General features: G+C 36.0%; 1 protein-coding gene across 2 annotated transcripts; it reads left to right on the top strand.

The window, feature by feature from the left end:
* The first annotated feature begins 1659 nt into the window (after positions 1-1659).
* On the top strand, positions 1660-17666 carry fyna (FYN proto-oncogene, Src family tyrosine kinase a). Of its 2 annotated transcripts, none has more exons than XM_051868771.1 (13): positions 1660-1865; positions 3038-3140; positions 4857-5113; positions 5653-5749; positions 7749-7847; positions 8029-8132; positions 8492-8641; positions 8729-8893; positions 9101-9280; positions 11593-11669; positions 11781-11934; positions 12742-12873; positions 16082-17666. In XM_051868771.1, the coding sequence occupies exons 3-13, from the start codon at positions 4867-4869 to the stop codon at positions 16288-16290; spliced, it is 1614 nt and encodes a 537-aa protein (XP_051724731.1). In that variant the 5' UTR covers positions 1660-1865; positions 3038-3140; positions 4857-4866; the 3' UTR covers positions 16291-17666. The 2 variants fall into 2 exon arrangements, with proteins under 2 accessions (XP_051724731.1, XP_051724730.1); XM_051868770.1 differs by having other exon boundaries at positions 3038-3125.
* The last annotated feature ends 1893 nt before the right edge of the window (positions 17667-19559 follow it).

The following is a 19559-nucleotide window of genomic DNA, read 5'->3' on the forward strand; positions in this document are numbered from 1 at the left end:
TTATGCAATCACATACCCATAAAATCATCATTTATTCATGTTCTTCTAAACCTGTATGACTTTCTTTGCTCTGTGAAACACAAAAGAAGATGTTGGGGAGAATTTTAGGAGAATTTAAAAACGACCGAGGCTGTCATTCTGTCAAAGATATCCTTTTGTTTTCCACGGAAGAAAGAATATCATTCACAGAATTGAAATTTACGGCAAACAATCCTTTTTAAGTGATCTGAACATTTACAACATTATTGCCTGAGAAAAAAAAAATAAGATTGCGTTAAATGAACACGCATTGTGCTAATATTTATGATTGTGTGTTATCATAATGGAACGTAACTTTAAAATGCCCATTGTATCAGATAAACAATTCATGAAACAGCAGAAAAGGTAAAATGTCAAACCAAAGTAAACCAAGGTCAGTGAATATTATAATTCATAAAACATGTAATGACTTGCCCCAACCTGACATCTATGAAAAAATAGAACACATTGCAACCTTTCAGTTAAATGATTTGCATAAACGTGCATTTATAAAGGGTAGGATGGGGGGAGATGCAGATATATATATATAAGTGTCATTAATGTAAAATACTAAATAAACTATTGCATTTTATTAACATTAAAACTATTGTATTGTATTAACATCAAAATTTTATTTTGACAATTTAATTGAATAATTGAATAACCAAGACAAAGCAGAATCCCAGTAAAAGAGATTCATCTGAAAGGTGGACTTATATCCAGGCATTTGAATATTTACTTCTTTATTGCCGATAATTTAATTGAAGATATGTCATAATAACACTATGAATATAAATTTAATGATTTCATTCAACTAACCTATAGGTTTTAATGAAAATTAAGATGTTTGAAATGTACATCTAATTCATGGAAATACTTAATAATAACCCCATTAATTACAATAGCCAATTATTACATTTAAAAATAGTAACACTAACAATGTGCACTCGGGCCCTGTGCCAATTCTTTTATCTTTTTACTTAAAAAATAAAAACTAACTTTTACTCCACAAGTCCAAAAACAAATCCCTCACTAACAGACACAAAAAACTTTGATATTCAACATAATACAGTGTCATAGATCAGTATTTTCCAGAAAAACAAAATTAGATAAATTAACCTCAAAACAATTTTGACTGACTAAATCTCACAAATGTTTATATATATGACAAAATTAAAAATAGCATAGCCATTGATCAAAAGTGCTGAGATGAGATTTTGTGCCATCTATGGTCAGGAGAAAAAAATTAAGGTGTCTGGTTCACCCTACTAGGATGAACACCAGACTTGGCCTACTTGTGGCAGGCGATATGAAATGAAATGTTTCACACCCATACCGTTTCTAATTTAACAGAGAGTGTCTAGAAAAGCAGGTGTACCTAACAACATGCATGGATTAGAATATATATATATATATATTTTTTAACTCACACCAAAATCATTGGTGTCACAGGTTGTCGACGATTACAGAGAGATTTGTGGAGCATGACCAGACAGTCCTTGTTTTCCTATAGTAACCACACAGCTGTGCCCACGCTGCATAGTAGGAGCAAGAAAGGACCATAGAGGAGGCAAAATATGCGCGCGCACGCGCGCAGGCGTCTTCTGTGCCACCCGATTGGCTGAAAGCCCTGTCAATCACACCCTCAGTCCCCAGAGAGAATCCGCCTCAGCAACGCCATCATCTGTTACACTCGGCGACAGGAGCAGCCTGAGCCGTCAGGGCCAATGTTGTTATTTTCATAATTCACCGAGATTTTATTAATAGAAAAAGCTGTCTGTAAATGACCTATTTTCGATTCTCTCTTTGCGGTGAAATACAAAACACTTCAGGCAACCCCTCTCTTGGTAAGCATTTTTTGATGGTCTGGCGTTTTTGATACACTTGGTGCAGCCGATGTGGTTCCAATGGATATTTTGGTTAATGGAAATGATGGGAGATGGAGGCATTATAATGCCAGTGCGAGCGGACTAACCACAATGCGTTCGCTTTATCAGCCGTTTGGTATTTAGGGATGTTTAATATCGAGAACGAATGTGTTTTGTGTATGGATGGTGTGATGCTTTTGCTCCGAGGCGCTCGTCTCTGGCAGCAAGATTGATGCGCAGCAGAAAAAGCCTTACGTACACAATTGAATGGAAGAATAAGGCCTCTGTCACTGGACAGTAGTCATCTTATGATAGAATGAAATCAAACAATACCCTTTATCGGGGTTTACAATCTCAACAGACAAGTATTTGTGTGACAAAGAATTTTATTTTATTTTTAGTACAATCTGTCTATTGATTTTTTGGTTGTTTTATATCTATTCGAATGTATATGCAGTGGATCTTAGGCACAAAAAGCCCTTTTCCCCTCTTATTGCTTTTTTTTATGCTTCCAGAATTATAAATGCAGGGTTACCATGGTCATGGAAAGCCTGGGAAAAATCAGGGAATTTTTAAAGTAGTCTGGGAAAGTAATAAACCGTCAAAAGTCATGGAATTGTTTGTAGTGTACATATGTTTCTGTGGTTTTGCTTTGAGTCTCAGAAAGTCAAATCCTTCATTTAGCCTCATTCAAATCTTTTTGAGACTTAGTTTAAATTTCATAATTTAAAGGATTGGTACCTGAAATCCTCACAGCAATCTCTAAAAATATTTGACCAGTAATCATGAACACAAAGTCATCCAAATTCATTAATGAAAGGCATGGTGATTTTATTACTGACTTAATATGTGCCCTAGGGTCTCATGAAATGTTTGTGTTGTGATGAGTATAAAAGTATATAACTTTATGGTTTTTTTAGGGATATAGATAAAACAATAGTTCTTTGAATATATTTGCTATAATCTCTGTGGGTGAGACTCAAGACACTTTTCCTTGTTCAACAAAACCATGAATGGCTCTTTCTACTGAATTCTGTTTTCTGCAGATTAATTAAACTTATACAGACATAAGACCTTAAGTATTCCATATAGTTCCCTAGAAGTTGTTTGCGAATATAATGTTGTCTCTGGCTTTTGTTTTGCCCACTCAGGCAAAGGAGTAAATCGTAGATGTTTTCACCCCATCTTTAATTGAATGGAATGCGAATACTCCACTGTGGTAGCCCAGTGCTCGCCTTGGTATGTTTACTGAATGTATGTTTTCGTTTACTTCCTGCATATGTTACATTTCTGTCAAAACAGGCTACTCATATTAAAGGGTTAGTTCACCCAAAAATGAAAATTATGTCATTAATTACTCACCCTCATGTCGTTCCACACCTGTAAGACCTTCGTTCATCTTCGGAACGCAAATTAAGATATTTTTGATAAAATCCGATGGCTCAGTGAGGCCTGCATAGCCAGCAAGATCATTTCCTTTTTCAATGCCCAGAAAGATACTAAAGAAGACATATTTAAAACAGTTCATGTGAGTACAGTGTTTCAACCTTATATTACCCAATTACTTTCAATCCAATATTATAAAGTGACGAGAATACTTTTTGTGCGCCAAACCCCCCCCCTCAAAAAACGACTTTATTCAACAATATCTAGTGATGGATTTCAAAACACTGTTTCATGAATCTTCGAAGCTTTATGAATCTTTTATGAATCAGTGGTTCGGATCACGTATCAAACTGCCAAAGTCACGTGAACTATTGAAATTTCATAACACTTATGACGTAACGAAGCCTCATGCTCTGAACCACTGATTCGAAACAAAAGATTCGTAAAGCTTCATGAAGCAGTGTTTTGAAATCGCCCATCATTAGATATTGCTGAATAAAGTCATTATTTTGTTTTTTTTGGTGCACAAAAAGTATTCTTGTCACTTTATAATATTAAGGTTGAACCACTGTAGTCACATGAACTGTTTCAAAGTTGTCATGAAATCAAAACAAACTCTATTTACTTTGTTAGCGCATATTACTAGTCTTGTGGTGAACAATTAATCCGTGTTAATACACAGAAAAAAATAGTTTGTCGTGGTAATCTTTAATCGAAATCTGAAAAGTTACTTCTGGTCTGGAATGGCGTTCATTCTCTGATGACGTCAGTTTGACGGCTTGGGTTAAAAACGCTTAAACCACTCCCCTCCAACCGTTAGTCTGCTATGAGCCAGAGATGGAGAGGAGGAGCGCTAAAGTAAAACTCTGCCCTCTATTCAATATTCCGTTTCACTTGGAAATACGTCACAACACTGGAGAAAAGTCGTTTGTAACTTCCGGTTCACGGGGACTGTTTTTAGTACCTTTCTGGGCATTGAAAAAGGAAATGATCTTGCTGGCAATGCAGGCGATTGGATTTTATCAAAAATGTCTTAATTTGTGTTCTGAAGATGAATAAAGGTCTCACGGGTGTGGAACGACATGAGGGTGAGTAATTAATGACAGAATTTTCATTTTTGGGTGAACTAACCCTTTTACATTTGTTAATCATGATGTTCAATCAACAGAATGGAAAACTGGCTATGGTAGCATAATAGTTAATAGTAAATGTGAAGTTGGCGTCACATTAACTGACTCACTTATCCAAATCATTATGCTATTTGATGCAAATAAGATTAAATGAATCACAAATTCAGTGAATGACACATTTATTTGTTTTCACTGTAATTACAGACTTTTTTTTGTTGCTAAAAACCAAGATCTCTTGCTGAATCACTTGTCGAATTTATTATTGATTTATGTCTCTTTCAAGTAATTATTACTTAGGGGTATTTGTTTACTTCCAGTCAGTTGTTCTGAATATGAATCTGAACCTCGTCTTTAATATGGCTCATTTGATTAGATTCAAACCAATAAAATGTCCGATCAGAAGTGTATATGTCAATATGTCTGTAAATGAATGTTCATTTTCTTCACCACAAAGAATATAGATAATGGGCTGTGTGCAATGTAAGGACAAAGAGGCAACCAAACTCACGGACGACAGAGAAACTAGTGTCTCACAGCATGCAGGATATCGATATGGGGCTGATCCGACGCCTCAGCACTACCCTAGCTTTGGAGTTACCACCATACCCAACTACAACAACTTCCATGCGCCTGTCAGTCAAGGAGTGACTGTGTTTGGTGGAGTGAACTCTTCTTCACACTCAGGAACGTTGCGATCCCGGGGTGGAACAGGTAAAATGAGGCACTTTGCTGTTCTGGCACTTCACCTTCAAACTGTCCTGAATGTTGAAGTCAACATGACATAAAAATCATCCTTATTTATTAGCCTACTCTTTCTTAGATTTATTGTGCCTGCTGGATTTGTCCACATCATTCCAAATAAAAAAATGTTTGTCTTCCTTGTTAAAACAACTTTTTTTTTTGGCTGACATCACTAAGGCCTCTAATTTTTCAGCTCCTGGCTCCATTCTGGTATCAAGCATGCACATTTTTCGTTATCCAATTAAATTAAATTAAATTAAATTAAAATCAAGTCCTGACCCACTTTTTTCTCATTGAATATCTTCTTTTATTTGGAAATGTTTAACACAAGTAAAATGAGTTGTGAATACTGCTTAATGTTGACTGTTTAAAATAACATATCCTTTTTTAAAAATATCCCAACTATTTCCACTTCAAAGTACATTTTTGAGACATTGTAGTATTTCTATAAAACTATGTATTGCTTTAGTCTGTCAGTACGCTGATGTCATTTGTCATTTACTTTGCAGGAGTAACACTCTTTGTAGCACTTTATGATTACGAGGCAAGGTCAGAGGATGACCTCAGCTTCAGGAAAGGGGAAAAGTTCCAGATTCTAAATAGCACGTGAGTTTATAGGACATATTAACATATTATTAAAAAAAAAAAAAAAGAGTTTTCAGTAGGATACTTCGGAGCCCCTCATATGACATGCGGTAAAAAAATATGTATATCATGGCCGAATTAACAATTCATTTCCGCGACTTACTAATACGTCAGCACGTTTTACTAATTCATTCCCTCATAAATTGTGTGCACAATCTAATAATTTGTTCCCTCGTTTTACTAAATTGTGTGCTTGATATAATAATTAGTTCCCTTGTTTTACTAAATTGTGTGCTTGATATAATAATTAGTTCCCTTGTTTTACTAAATTGTGTGCTTGATATAATAATTAGTTCCCTTGTTTTACTAAATTGTGTGCTTGATATAATAATTAGTTCCCTTGTTTTACTAAATTGCCTGTATGATGTAACAATTTGTTCCCTTATTTTAGTTCAGTCAAAACAAGGGAAAGAAATAATACAACATTGCCATGATTTATTAAAACGAGAGAACGAATTCATAATTTGTGGCCACGATATATTTTGTCATGTCATTTTGTCATGTCATGCGCAGAGCTCCATAGGATACTGTTTGAAATATTAACTTAAAGGATTAGTTAACCTAAAAATGAAAATGATCCCATAATTAGTTCACCCTCAAGCCATCCTATGTGTATATGACTTTCTTCTTTCAGACGAACACAATCGGAGTTATATTAAAAAATGTTTCTGTCTCTTTCAAGCTTTATAATGGGAGTGAAAGGTAACCGAGATATTGAATCCCCAAAAAGCGCATCCATCCATCATAAAAGTAATCCAGGGGGTTAATAAATGTCTTCTGAAGCGAAGTGATGCATTTTTGTAAGAAAAATATAACTTATTTATAACTCTAACATTTATAACTTTATAAACTAGAATCACTGGCTTCCATAAGCGAGTCGATTCCGGCTGAAGAGTGAACTTTGACCCGACACATGATGTATTGACGAACATGGAAGCGCAGAGGATAGAACATAACAAAATGCTAGTCACGAATTAGAAGTATAAATTGAGAATTTTTAAAGAGAAATGTCAGAGGAGCTTGAGTTTGTTGCCCAGCCCTATTTGTTTGAACCGCGAGAAGCGTCTGCTCTCACCTAAGCTTACGTTAGTCCTACATCCTACGTCGTACGCTGGAATATGACTTTCTTGTGAACGTGCGGATGGACGTTACCAGAATCTAGTGATTCTAGTTTATAAAGTTATAAATATGGATATTTTTCTTACAAAAATGTATTGCTTTGTGTTTGACTGAAAGAAGTTAGTCACCTAGGATGGCTTGAGGGTGAATAAATTATGGGACAATTTTCATTTTTGGGTGAACTAATCCTTTAAAATGTTTTTAATATACACTGCTGTTTAAAAGTTTGGGGTTGGTAAGATTTTTTTCCCTGGTAATTTTTTAATGTTTTCAAAGAAGTCCCTTATTCTCTGCAAGGCTGCATTTATTAGACCAAAAAGCAGTAAAACTGTAAAATTGTGGAATTATTAAAAGCAGTACAACTGTTTTCTACTTTAATATATTTGAAAATGTAACTTATTCCTGTGATGGCAAGCTTCAGCATCATTGCTCCAGTCACATGATCCTTCAAAAACCAGTCAAATATTCTGATTTGCTGCTCAATATACATTTCTTATTATTATTAATGTTGAAAACAGTTTGTGCTGTTTAATATTTTTGTGGAAACCATGATTTTCACAGGATTTTCTGGATTCTTTAATCAATAATAGACAATTAAAAAGAACAGAATTTATTTGAAAAATAAATATTTTGTTACATTATGAATGTCTGTTACAAAATCTTACCCCAAACCTTTGAACGGTAGTGTTTGTGTACATTATCTTTTGGGAATAAAAAAAAAGAAAAGGGTTTTATATGTGCATTATAGAACAGCCAGTTTCCTTCTAAATAATTGAAACTTGACCCATTAGAAATGTATTCATTGTTTATTTGTTCCCTTGCACCTGTTGCCATATATCAGGGAAGGAGACTGGTGGGAGGCGCGCTCTCTCACTACAGGTGGAACAGGATACATACCCAGTAATTATGTGGCTCCAGTAGACTCCATACAGGCAGAAGAGTAAGTTCCGTTTTAGTACTAAAATAGGCAAAAGTGAAATATAAATAGGAGGTCTGTCTAGAAGAACTACGTCTGTTTTTTGCATTACTCTTAAGTGTTTTCATTGGGGCAAGCACAATAACTTAACTTTGTCATGTGGTCACACTGTTAACTAAACCAAACACTATGTATCCCTTTGTAGTTGGTATTTTGGAAAACTAGGTCGTAAAGATGCTGAAAGGCAACTGTTGTCAAATGGAAATCCCAGAGGCACATTCCTTATAAGGGAGAGTGAGACCACGAAAGGTAATTCACATTTGCACAAACCCGTTCACAGATAATTTAAACTATATTTTAATATATTTTAAAATGTTGAAAACAGTTGTGCTACTTAATATTTTTGTGGTACATCTTTTTAGGATTATTTGACGAATAAACATTTCAAAACAGCATTTATTTGTTTATAAATGTATTTGCAGTGACCCTTTTACTCAATTTAACGCATTCTTAATGAACAAATATATTAATTTCTTTCAGAAAAAGCTTTATATTAGTTGTATATTAGTTGAAAGTTTTGCAAACTTTACATATTTGTCTCTGAATTATTAACTGATATTTGAGACTCCTGTACTATCTAATTTCCTGTTCTCTCATGTTTATTCCAGGAGCATATTCCTTGTCCATTCAGGATTGGGATGAAACTAAGGGCGATCACGTGAAGCACTACAAGATACGCAAGTTAGACAATGGAGGATATTACATCACCACTAGAGCTCAATTTGAAACTCTGCAGCAGCTTGTGCATCATTATTCTGGTAAGTCTGTATTAAACTCTAAATCTAAAAATGATAAAATGATAAATTGACAGTACAAGTGCATGCTATTAATATCTCTGCATTCAGCCCGGGCTGCAGGACTCTGTTGCCGTTTAATAGTCCCTTGCCATAAAGGCATGCCCCGCCTCGCCGACCTGTCCGTCAAAACCAAAGATGTATGGGAGATCCCACGGGAGTCGCTTCAGCTCATCAAACGATTGGGGAATGGGCAGTTCGGAGAGGTCTGGATGGGTAAGTGATTAGCTTAACCACATGCCCAATAAAAGAGTTTGATATTCATGCATTACTTATAATTCTAGGGGTATAAATCTAGGCCTGTCAGGGAGGCAGAGAACATTTCCTCTTGTCAAAAGCAAGCCAGCTGTCTTGGAAGGATTTATGTGTGGTTCCTTTCAAGGGCTGTGTGACTCACTATGAAGTCTTGTCTCTGAATGGCAGGCACTTGGAATGGCAATACTAAAGTGGCAGTGAAGACCTTGAAACCAGGCACAATGTCTCCAGAGTCGTTCCTGGAGGAGGCTCAGATAATGAAGAAACTGAGGCATGACAAGCTAGTGCAGCTCTATGCGGTCGTCTCTGAAGAACCCATCTACATTGTGACAGAATATATGAGCAAAGGTAGGATTTTGCAAACAGAAATGCTAAATAAAGGCAGTTCTTTTGAACTTTCCATTGATCAAAGAATCCAAAATCATCACAGTTTCCACAAATATATTAAGCAGCACAACTGTTTTCAACATTAATCATAGTAAGATCATAATGTTTCTTGAGCAGCGAATTAGCATATTCATTCGCTCAGTATCATTATCTCATTTTTGATGGCGGTGGCGTTTAGAGGCTTTTGCATCTGTACTCTTCATCGTACACTTATCGTAAAATTAAGCATACACCATTTATCTTGTTTAACATGTCCATTTTGCCATCATTGCCTATATCCTGCGAAGTAAACCATCAGATTGAAGTGTGATTCTCACAAAACTGTATTTTTCAGCTTTTTTCAAGGTAAATTTAGGTGTCTTTCCAAAAAAGGACACCAAATAACCAAATGATATGTCCATATAATTCATACATTTATGTACACCAAAGCACCCATAAAAAAAAAATTTCATTTAAAAAAAAAAACATTTCAGAATTCACAGTGTAAAGTATGTGCAACAGCAAAGAGCTTGTTTACATTTTAGACAAGTCAAGTTGTGATATATATATATATATATATATATATAATATATATATCACATATATACTATATATATTCTGGTGGTCAGAATTATTGGCACCCTTGGTAAATATGTTCAAAGATGACTATAAAAATAAATCTACATTGTTTATCCTTTTAATCTTTAATTCATAAAATTAGCAAAAATCTAACCTTTCATTGAAGGAAAAGAATTGAAAGTGGGGGGAAAATCACATTATGAAATAAATGTTTTTCTCCAAAACATGTTGGCCACAATTATTGGCACCCCTAGAATTTTTTATGAGTAAAATATCTCTGAAGTATATTCCCATTCATATTTACATTTTTTTAGCACACCAGGGTGATCATGAACATGAAATTGTCCAGCCATGACTTCCTGTTCCACAGGAGTATAAACATGAGGACACACAAAGGCCAAATTCCCTTAATCATTCATCACAATGAGTAAAACCAAAGAATATAGTTCTGATGTGCAGCAAAAGATTGTTGAGCTTCACAAAATAGAAAATGGCTGTAAGAAAATAGCTAAGGCATTGAAAATCCCCATTTCCACCATCAGGACAATAATTAAGAAGTTCCAATCAACTAAAGATGTTACAAATCTGCATGGAAGAGGACGTGTGTCTGAATCGTCCTAATGCATGGTAAGGAGGAAAGTTTGAGTGGCCAAAATCTCTCCAAGGATCACAGCTGGAGAATTGCAGAGATTAGTTGAGTCTTGAGTCTCAGAAAGCCTAAAGAAAATTATCAAACAGCACCTACATCCCCACAAGTTGTTTGGGAGGGTTACAAGAAAAATCCTCTGCTCTCATCTAGAAACAATCTCCAGCATATTCAGTTGTCAGACAAGACTGGAACTTCAAACAGGACTGGCTTCTATGGTCAGATGAAACTAAAAAAAGAACGTTTTGGCAGCAAACTCACCAGATGGGTTTGGTGCACACATGGATAAAAAGTACCCCATGCCCACGGTTAAATATACTGCTGGATCGTTAATGTTGTGGGCCTATTTTTCTGCTGGAGGTCCTGGACATCTTGTTCAGATATTCGGTATCATGGATTCTATCAAATACCAACAGATAAAAAATCTAAAACTGACCGCTTCTGATAGAAATCCAATAATGGGCCGTGGTTGGATCTTCCATCAGGACAATGATCCAAAACAAGCATCAAAACCAACACAAAAATGTGTCACTAAGCACAAAATTAAGCTTCTGCCATGACCATCCCAGTCCCCTGACCTGAACCCTAAAGAAAACGAGTGGAGTGAACTGAAGAGAAGAAGCACCAACATGGAGCTGGGAATCTGAAGGATCTGGAGAGATTCTGCATGAAGGAATGGTCTCTGATCTCTTGTCAGGTGTTCTCCAAACTCATCAGGCATTATAGAAGAAAACTCAGCTGTTATCTTGGCAAAAAGAGGTTGCAAAAAGTGTTGAATAACAGGGGGCCAATAATTGTGGCCAATGTGTTTTGGAGAAAAACATTTATTTCATAATGTGATTTTTTCCCCCCACTTTCAATTCTTTTCCTTCAATGAAAGGTTATATTTTTGCTAATTTTATGAATTAAAGATCAAAAGGATAAAAAATGCAGATTTATTTTTATAGTCATCTTTGATCATATTTACCAAGGGTGCCAATAATTCCGACCACCACTGTATATATATATATCTTTACTCCTCCAAAGAAGTCACATAGGTTTGTTCACACATATTCCGATGGTCTTTTAGGAAGCCTGCTGGATTTCTTGAAGGATGGTGAAGGACGTGGACTTAAATTGCCAAATTTAGTGGACATGGCCGCTCAGGTTAGTAAAATGTTTTGATACCCATAATCATTAAAGGTATCTGGTATCAGTAAGCACTTACCTGACCATTGGACATTTAAATATTTCATTGCTTGCACACTCCTCTTTTAGGTTGCTGCAGGCATGGCTTACATTGAAAGGATGAACTACATCCACAGAGATCTGCGGTCTGCCAATATACTTGTTGGCGATAGCTTAGTGTGCAAGATTGCCGATTTTGGACTGGCCAGACTAATAGAGGACAATGAATACACGGCTCGACAAGGTAAGGGATACGATTCCAAATCAGGCTTATCTACTCTGTCTTTATAGACTTAGTTATCCCTCTATGGTACAGTGTTGCCATATGGCGACACTATTTTCCTTAACTTTACACTTCACACTGACCTTTCAGAAAAAAAGAACAACAAACTGCATTATTGGAGTTAAAAGATCAGAGTTTATAAAAACAATTAATATGCCATTTTTAAGTCATACGATACTTGGTTTTCCCTGTAAGATGCTGCATTTTGTATTATTAAAATAGATATTTTTGTTCACAGTTTACATAGCTTTACAGTAAACTGAGAAAATGTTAATGTTAACATGGCAAGTGTTTAATGGAATTGTAATAATCCATTTACTCACTGCGTTTTTATACATATTGGCATCACTTGTATTACTGTGGTTATGTGTTTATAGCAATACAATTGTTTTCATGCATAAAAACACAAGTATTTCTGTTTCATGTGTTCATTAAAGAATATAATTAATATATATATTTTTAAATAATTTGTTTGTAAGGGTTCCAAATGAATAAATATATTAATTCATATGAGAAACTTGTTTTTTTAACCATGGTTAGTTGCCATGTGGCAACATTTTCAGCATGGCAACATCTCAAAAGTAATTTAGATGACGTAGCCATATAGGACATATAATTTATGACTAAGCTGTATTTTATCTACTAATGTTTGTTTCCTTATGCACGTATTCAACAGAGTTAAATCTGCAATTTCCCTGGGAACATTGCCCAGTTCACAAGTAGGCCACATTTCGAGATCAGATCCATAAATCCAGTGTTCCGTTGTAGGTGCCAAGTTCCCAATCAAGTGGACGGCTCCAGAGGCAGCACTGTATGGAAGGTTTACTATCAAGTCAGACGTGTGGTCGTTTGGAATACTACTCACAGAGCTGGTCACCAAAGGACGCGTGCCCTATCCAGGTGAGATCTGATGGTGGAAAGACCATTCTTAGATCGTTAACACTGACAGCAACTGACAAAAATGACCAAAATTCATTCATTTTCATTGAAAGTTTGCCATTTGGTGCAAGATGAATTCTTAAAGGGACAATTTATTCAAAAATGAGAATCCTATCATCATTTACTTACCCTCATGTCATTACAAACCTGTATGAACACAAAAGAAGATATATATATATCTCAATATCTCCTTAGTTTAACTTTTGTCAATCCAAATGATTCCAATCTGATTTCAGATTCTGAAAGTTCTGTTTATATGAACCCTAAATTTTGTTTAGAATACATGCATTACATGTATTCTGAACAAAACTTCAGCGTATGTGCATTGCCCAGTCTCTGCATTTAGAACGATAAAGCCACTGTGATAATGTTACTGGAGCTACCATGAGTATATAATTGTTTGTCGTTTTTGCCTTGATGACATTTAAAATGAAAGCTGAAATTTATGTCAGAAGAGGATTTTTTTGTTACATATTCAGTCTCCTCCACTGACCAGGGGTGTGTTTCCCATACAACGACGTAACTCGCTGCTTCACTACCATAGTGCAATGCATCGTTGAACAAATCAACTAGCTAGTCACGACTGTTTCCCGAAACCGTATTGTCGCAAACCTGTCATTTAGCCACATTGGTGAATGATGTAACGCAGGTGGTGGAGTAATAATTTCTTTAAATTAATCCGTTTGAGATCGAATTAATGCTAGATTTTTTTGCTATAAATTACGGACATGGCATCTGATGACTAATTCTCATTTTTCTCAGTTGTTTTGCTTTATTTCCAGATTTAGCATAGGCTCGTTTTTATGTACTAGAGCACGTACGCACATGCACTCTCTTCAAAATTGGTGCTTACAATCTCTTGACACACTAAAATATGTAAATGACGTTTGTATATATTCAAAATAAAAGATATACATTGTACTTAATGTCAGCTTGCTTATTTTGCTCAAGATAACTATTTTTTTTTAAGTCCACGTCATAAACACAAGAAACTATGCTTCTAACCACCGCTCGAGAGCTGTCGTTCCAACCACACAAGTTTGACTTTGCGATGCAGTTTGCGAATGTTTGTTTGAATGATGGTTTCGGGAAACGCTGAATTGTTGAACTATGTTAGTAACGACGGAACTTGTGATGTTAGTTGGTTAACGATGCTTTTGGGAAATGCACCCCAGTTCGTAAGTCATAAATAAACATATGCACGTTCATAAGACATATGTAAACCTCAGAGATCTTATTATAGAAGGGCTATGGTAAACATACGTAGTACTGAGCAAGGAATTTTTTAATCCGATTGAGAGAATATATGAATTCAAGCATTTAAATGCTTATTTTTGTCCTATTGAGTAGATTATTTAAGGTCTAAAGCTCAATCGGGTCGATTGAGGTGTTTTCCATAGAGTGTAAAAAAGATGGACGATGCGTCTCCGACTGTCCGCTTCTTTCTACTGTAGAAAAATGTAGCCAAAATATCCCAGAAACAGTTGTTGCCGATTACATCATTCAAAGCCCGAGACTGTGCAGTAGTGATCCTGAGGTGGATCCGTGGTATCAAGGTCCCTCCCGTTTCCGCAGATTCAGTCGCAAGCACAACTGTCAATCATGACGTTACATCCCGTTTTATAGCATAAAATAACTAAAACCAAACTTACTGGAAAAGCAAACACTTGAACATATGATTGCATGATAAGAACTACCTAAAATGATAGAAATGTTGTCTGGAAAAAAAATTATTTAAAGTGTAATTGGATTTTTTAGTTTGGCTCATGTCCCATTTGATTGCATGGAGAGGGCGGGGTTTATGACCTATACTGCAGCCAGCCACCAGGGGGCCGATCGAAACGCTTTGGCTTCACTTTTCAGGAAGTGTGCGGCACACTTGGTGTTTAGATGAAGCCTGTTTAATCCAATTGAGCCATCATTCTGATTACTAAAGAATTATTTAGGTGCGTGTTAGGGCTGCACGATTAATTGCAGTTAACCCGAAATCGTGCTTAAACCGCTTGGCTTAATGCAATTATGAAATTGCAAAAGCTGCAAATATTTTTTTTATGCACAGCTTGTCAGTGAATCATGGCTCTGTGATCAGTAGTAAATGCTGCTCCATCTGAAAGCACTGTGAATTTGAGTCGCTTATAACGTGCATTTGAAAAAGTGACATGCGTCAAACATCTTTCCAAACATGAGAAGCATTTATAAACCTCAGACAACATTTAATAGTATGTTTTTACTCCAAACTCACTTAAGAATTTCAGTCGAGTGTTTGAAATAACATCCTTCTGTGAGATGATGGGGCTTCTTACTCAGAACAAGGCATAAAAGAATATTATTTCATAGTATTCTATACTGATAATGGCTATGTTATTTAGCATTGCATTACAAATATACTTTATTTTCATGAAAATACCCAAAAAGGCTTGAAGAACTCCGATAAACCATATATTGTCGTAGTCGTGTGTTTATTAGTCATGTTTAATCAATCAAAGCGTTCCAATCTTCTATTCAGCTACAGTGATATTATGATGCCCATAGGGATTTCCTGGAACTATGTGCATTATCTTTCTTCTTTAGGGCATATTTGGAGTTTCTGCGTGAGAGCGCCCTCTGGCTTTCAGATGGAGCAGCATTTAGCAGTACTTCACTGGCAAGCTGTGCATAAAAAAATCGCAGCCAATTGCCAAATCGCATGCAGTTTATTTTCGATTAATCGTGCAGCCCTAGTGCATGTAAATGTTGGACCCCATAGACTTGCATTGTATGCACAGTAACAGTTCAGCAAATATCTTCTTTTGTGTTCCATAGAAGATAAAAAGTTTGGAAGGTTTTTGGGTGAACTATCTCTTTAAAAGACTCATTTCACCCATCCAAGTTCACACACCGTGAACACACACCCGGAGCACTGGACAGCCATTTTTTGCTGTGGCGCCCGGGAAGTGATTGGGGGGGTTAGGTGCCTTGCTTAAGGGCACCTTAGTTGTGGTTAATGAGAGTGGAAGAGAGTACTGTTCATTTACTCCCCCACCTTCATTTCCTGCTGGTACTGAGACTCTGACTCTCTAACCATTGGGCCACAACTGCCCCACGTATGAAGTACAACATAGCATCACACAGGAATTTAAGGGCCCCTTTTTTTCAGTTAAAGAACACATGCTTTGCATTTGTCCCTCAGGCATGAACAACCGGGAAGTCTTGGAGCAAGTAGAGCGTGGTTACAGGATGCCCTGCCCTCAGGACTGCCCCAGCTCCCTGCATGAGCTCATGCTCCAATGCTGGAAGAGGGACCCCGAGGAGCGGCCCACCTTTGAGTATCTGCAAGCCTTCCTGGAGGATTACTTCACTGCCACTGAACCACAGTACCAACCTGGAGACAACCTCTAAACACAGAGCTTCAGAGTACAGAGAGTGCCACAACAGACTGCCCTTCAAAAGACTGATCGAAAGAGCGTTTGATGAGAAAAGCTTCCAGGTTTTGTGCCATCTCGACCCAATATCTGACACAATCCATCTTCCATTGAACAAAGGACATGCAATCGCATTATATCTGTCAGTAAAGCCAAAAATAGTGTTCTGTGGAAAGACATCAGTCATGATTAATGATAAGAATGGCTTGTTTGTATGTAGTGTAAATAGTGTGTTTAGTTTTCCCTTGTATTTGGCTTGTTTTATTACTTTTATAATGCTGTTTTGCGTTCTTATCCAGGCCGAGAAAGAATCGACGCTGTGAGGAAAGCATGATCAACAGAGGCGACATCGAACATTTTAAAATTTACAATGATTCTGGAAATCATTCTTAGACACTTCCAGTAGGATGTTGACCAGCCTCTTTTAAATATTAAGGGAATTCTGTCAATTGTATATTAAATTAACTGTACATGTCAAAACACTCCCTTTTAGCCGAGACATACAGCAGTGCATAGGTAGCATTTCTGACACATTATTGTGACTTTCACAGAGGGTAATGATGTCTGCACTGGTTTTAGTGAGTTTGCTGGGCCTAATTATTTTGCACCTGCTTTTAGCAAGCGCTCAGTGTCTCTCTTTTGTTTTCTGCTTCTTAGAATGAGTGCATTTTCTATTTAGTCACTTTGGATTAACAATAGAGCAATGTATGTATCAGAATAGTATGAGACCAAGTGGGCATTATGCTTGACCATACTTGCATCTCTCCTGCAAATGAGATAAAATGACTGCTAACATCCTTACTGTTGTAAGAGAAAATAAAAGGAGTCCATTAAATGTATCTCACAATATCATGCATTATAAAATAACACAACTAAATACGTAGAGAAATATTATGAAATGGTAGAATTTCACTCAAGATAACTCATTGCTGGTTTGTTTTTGCCCCTCATTTTGTCTTTCATGATAAAATGATACGTATGTCTGAATATTCATTATTGGGTCATTCTTGACTTTTTTCGCATTTAAGAAGCGACAGACCTCTCTGTAAGTCAACGGTACTTTCACATCTTCTCAATGTCGGCATGAGCCATTTTCAAAGAGCAGTTACTCGCCTACTCTTCATGATTTCAGACAATATTTTGAATACAATAAGGGGTTCAATTGAGGGCTGCTTTTATCAGGGCCTATAATTTAAATTATGTGCTGCATTTGTGTTAAAATCCAACCTTATAATTTTCACATTTATTTTTGTACCATCTATATTTGGATTAATTCATAAATATTGTGTTTATTTAATTTCTTTGTTTCATTTATGCACAAACATTTTTAGAATAAAGTGTCATTCAAATCCATTTCTATCAACCTTTCTTTTTTCCACCTGACATCAGATTATAATTGATTATCTTTTTTGTTAAGTTTGGCAGGTACTCCAAGATTTAAAATTCTCTAGATTTGACATTTATGAGAAAAAGTGGTCTTAAAACAAATTCATATTGATGCATTAACACACATTTTAGATTTTAGATGATAAAACAGTAAATGTTAACGTATTTGGACACTTTCTGGCTGTCAAACATTAGTGACCACTTTGCTTGATATTTTAAAAAGTCTTCCAGTTCAAAAATCTTACGCTACGTCCTATGCCTTCTCTATTCACCTTACGGAAAAAGTGTAACCGACGCGACGCCAGTTTACACATTCTTCGTACGTTGAATACGGAAGGCGGTCTGGCGGAAGCTATATATTTTACTTCATAACTTGTTAAATATGGATATTTTTTTACACAAACGCATCGCTTCACTTCAGAAGGCCTTTCTTAACCCCCCGGAGCCGTGTGGAGTATAGGTTTATGATGGATGGATGTGGATGGACCACTTTCTTAAGCTCATACTTGTGAACCCTGTTCACTGCCATTATAAAGCTCGGATGCGTCAGACTCAGGATATTTATTAAAATATTTCTGATTGTTTTCATCAGAAAGAAGAAAGTCATATACACCTAGGATGGCTTGAGGGTGAGTAAAGCTTGGGCTAATTATCATTTGAAAGTGAACATCCTTTAATATAACGGCAAAAACTATCGTTTAAAAGCTTTGGGTTGGTAAGATTTTTTATTGTTTTTGAAAGAAGTCTCTCACCAAGGTTGCATTTACTTGTTCAAAAATGCAGTAAAAACAGTAATACTGTGAAATATTATTAATCTGCAATGTCACATGATCCTTCAGAAATCATTCTAATATTTTGTGCTCAAGAAACATTTATTATCAGTGTTGAAAACAGTTGTGCTGCTTAATATTTTTGTGGAAACTTATGAATTTTGATGAACAGAAAGTTTAGAAGAACCACATTTATTTGAAATAGATTTTTTTTTTTAACTTTGTAAGTCACTTTTGATCAATTTAATGCATCCTTGCAGAATAAAAATCCTAATTTGTTATATATATATATCCAATTCATTTTTTGAAATATAAACATTTAAATTGTGGCTGTCATAACTGATTTATTCAAACATGCATTAAATATTGAAGAACATTAAAAATTACAATGAATATGTAACGGTGCATAGCTATATTTTTCAGATTGCTGACTTTCTAGAGTTCATTTTTCTAGCTGACTAACGAGTTTATGGTCAGTGAATATGGTTTTTCTGAGGTAAATGTGACGTTACGTGACATTGTTTACAAGCTGTTTTATTGACGTCTTTCCGAGGTTGAAACACTGATTGAGCTATTACACGAGACATGATACGGATTTCGGTAAGTTGTACTGTATATTTTAACATACCTTGATGTTTAGTCATGTTTATTTCGCGCTGTAACTGGTATTAAAGCGGAGGAGAGGAAGTTCACATGCGCGCGCTGCTGCTTCTCTTTAACTGAGGCACTAAAGCGATCTGCCAAGTCACATTAAACAGCACCAAAACGGTATTTATTTTTTGAATGTCCTAATAAGATGGACAAAAGTAACAAAGCACAAAGATTATTGCTATTTATCGGATGGGTGGCGCGCTACATGTTCTGTTCATTCATCAACTGAAAACAGACTAGACTAATCGATACTTGGGATTTAAGAATCGATATTGGTTCGTAAAAATGAGAATCGATTAAAATCGTGAAATCGATATTTTTTACCCAGCGCTAATATATATATATATATATATATATATATGTGTGTGTGTGTGTGTGTGTGTGTGTGTGTGTGTGTGTGTTTGCAAGCAGGCAGCAACACGTTCTGTGCTCATCTTCA

This window comes from Ctenopharyngodon idella, chromosome 17 (assembly GCF_019924925.1).
Source record: "Ctenopharyngodon idella isolate HZGC_01 chromosome 17, HZGC01, whole genome shotgun sequence".
Lineage (NCBI taxonomy): Eukaryota > Metazoa > Chordata > Actinopteri > Cypriniformes > Xenocyprididae > Ctenopharyngodon > Ctenopharyngodon idella.

What these genes read in the sequence shown, in the direction of transcription:
- fyna (XM_051868771.1), top strand. Translation starts at nt 4,867, where the DNA reads ATGGGCTGTGTGCAATGTAAGGACAAAGAGGCAACCAAACTCACGGAC. An exon ending in GCTTGTGCATCATTATTCTG is followed by an intron (nt 8,642 to 8,728) that starts GTAAGTCTGTAT and finishes CTCTGCATTCAG; the next exon opens with CCCGGGCTGCAGGACTCTGT. An exon ending in GTTCGGAGAGGTCTGGATGG is followed by an intron (nt 8,894 to 9,100) that starts GTAAGTGATTAG and finishes TCTGAATGGCAG; the next exon opens with GCACTTGGAATGGCAATACT.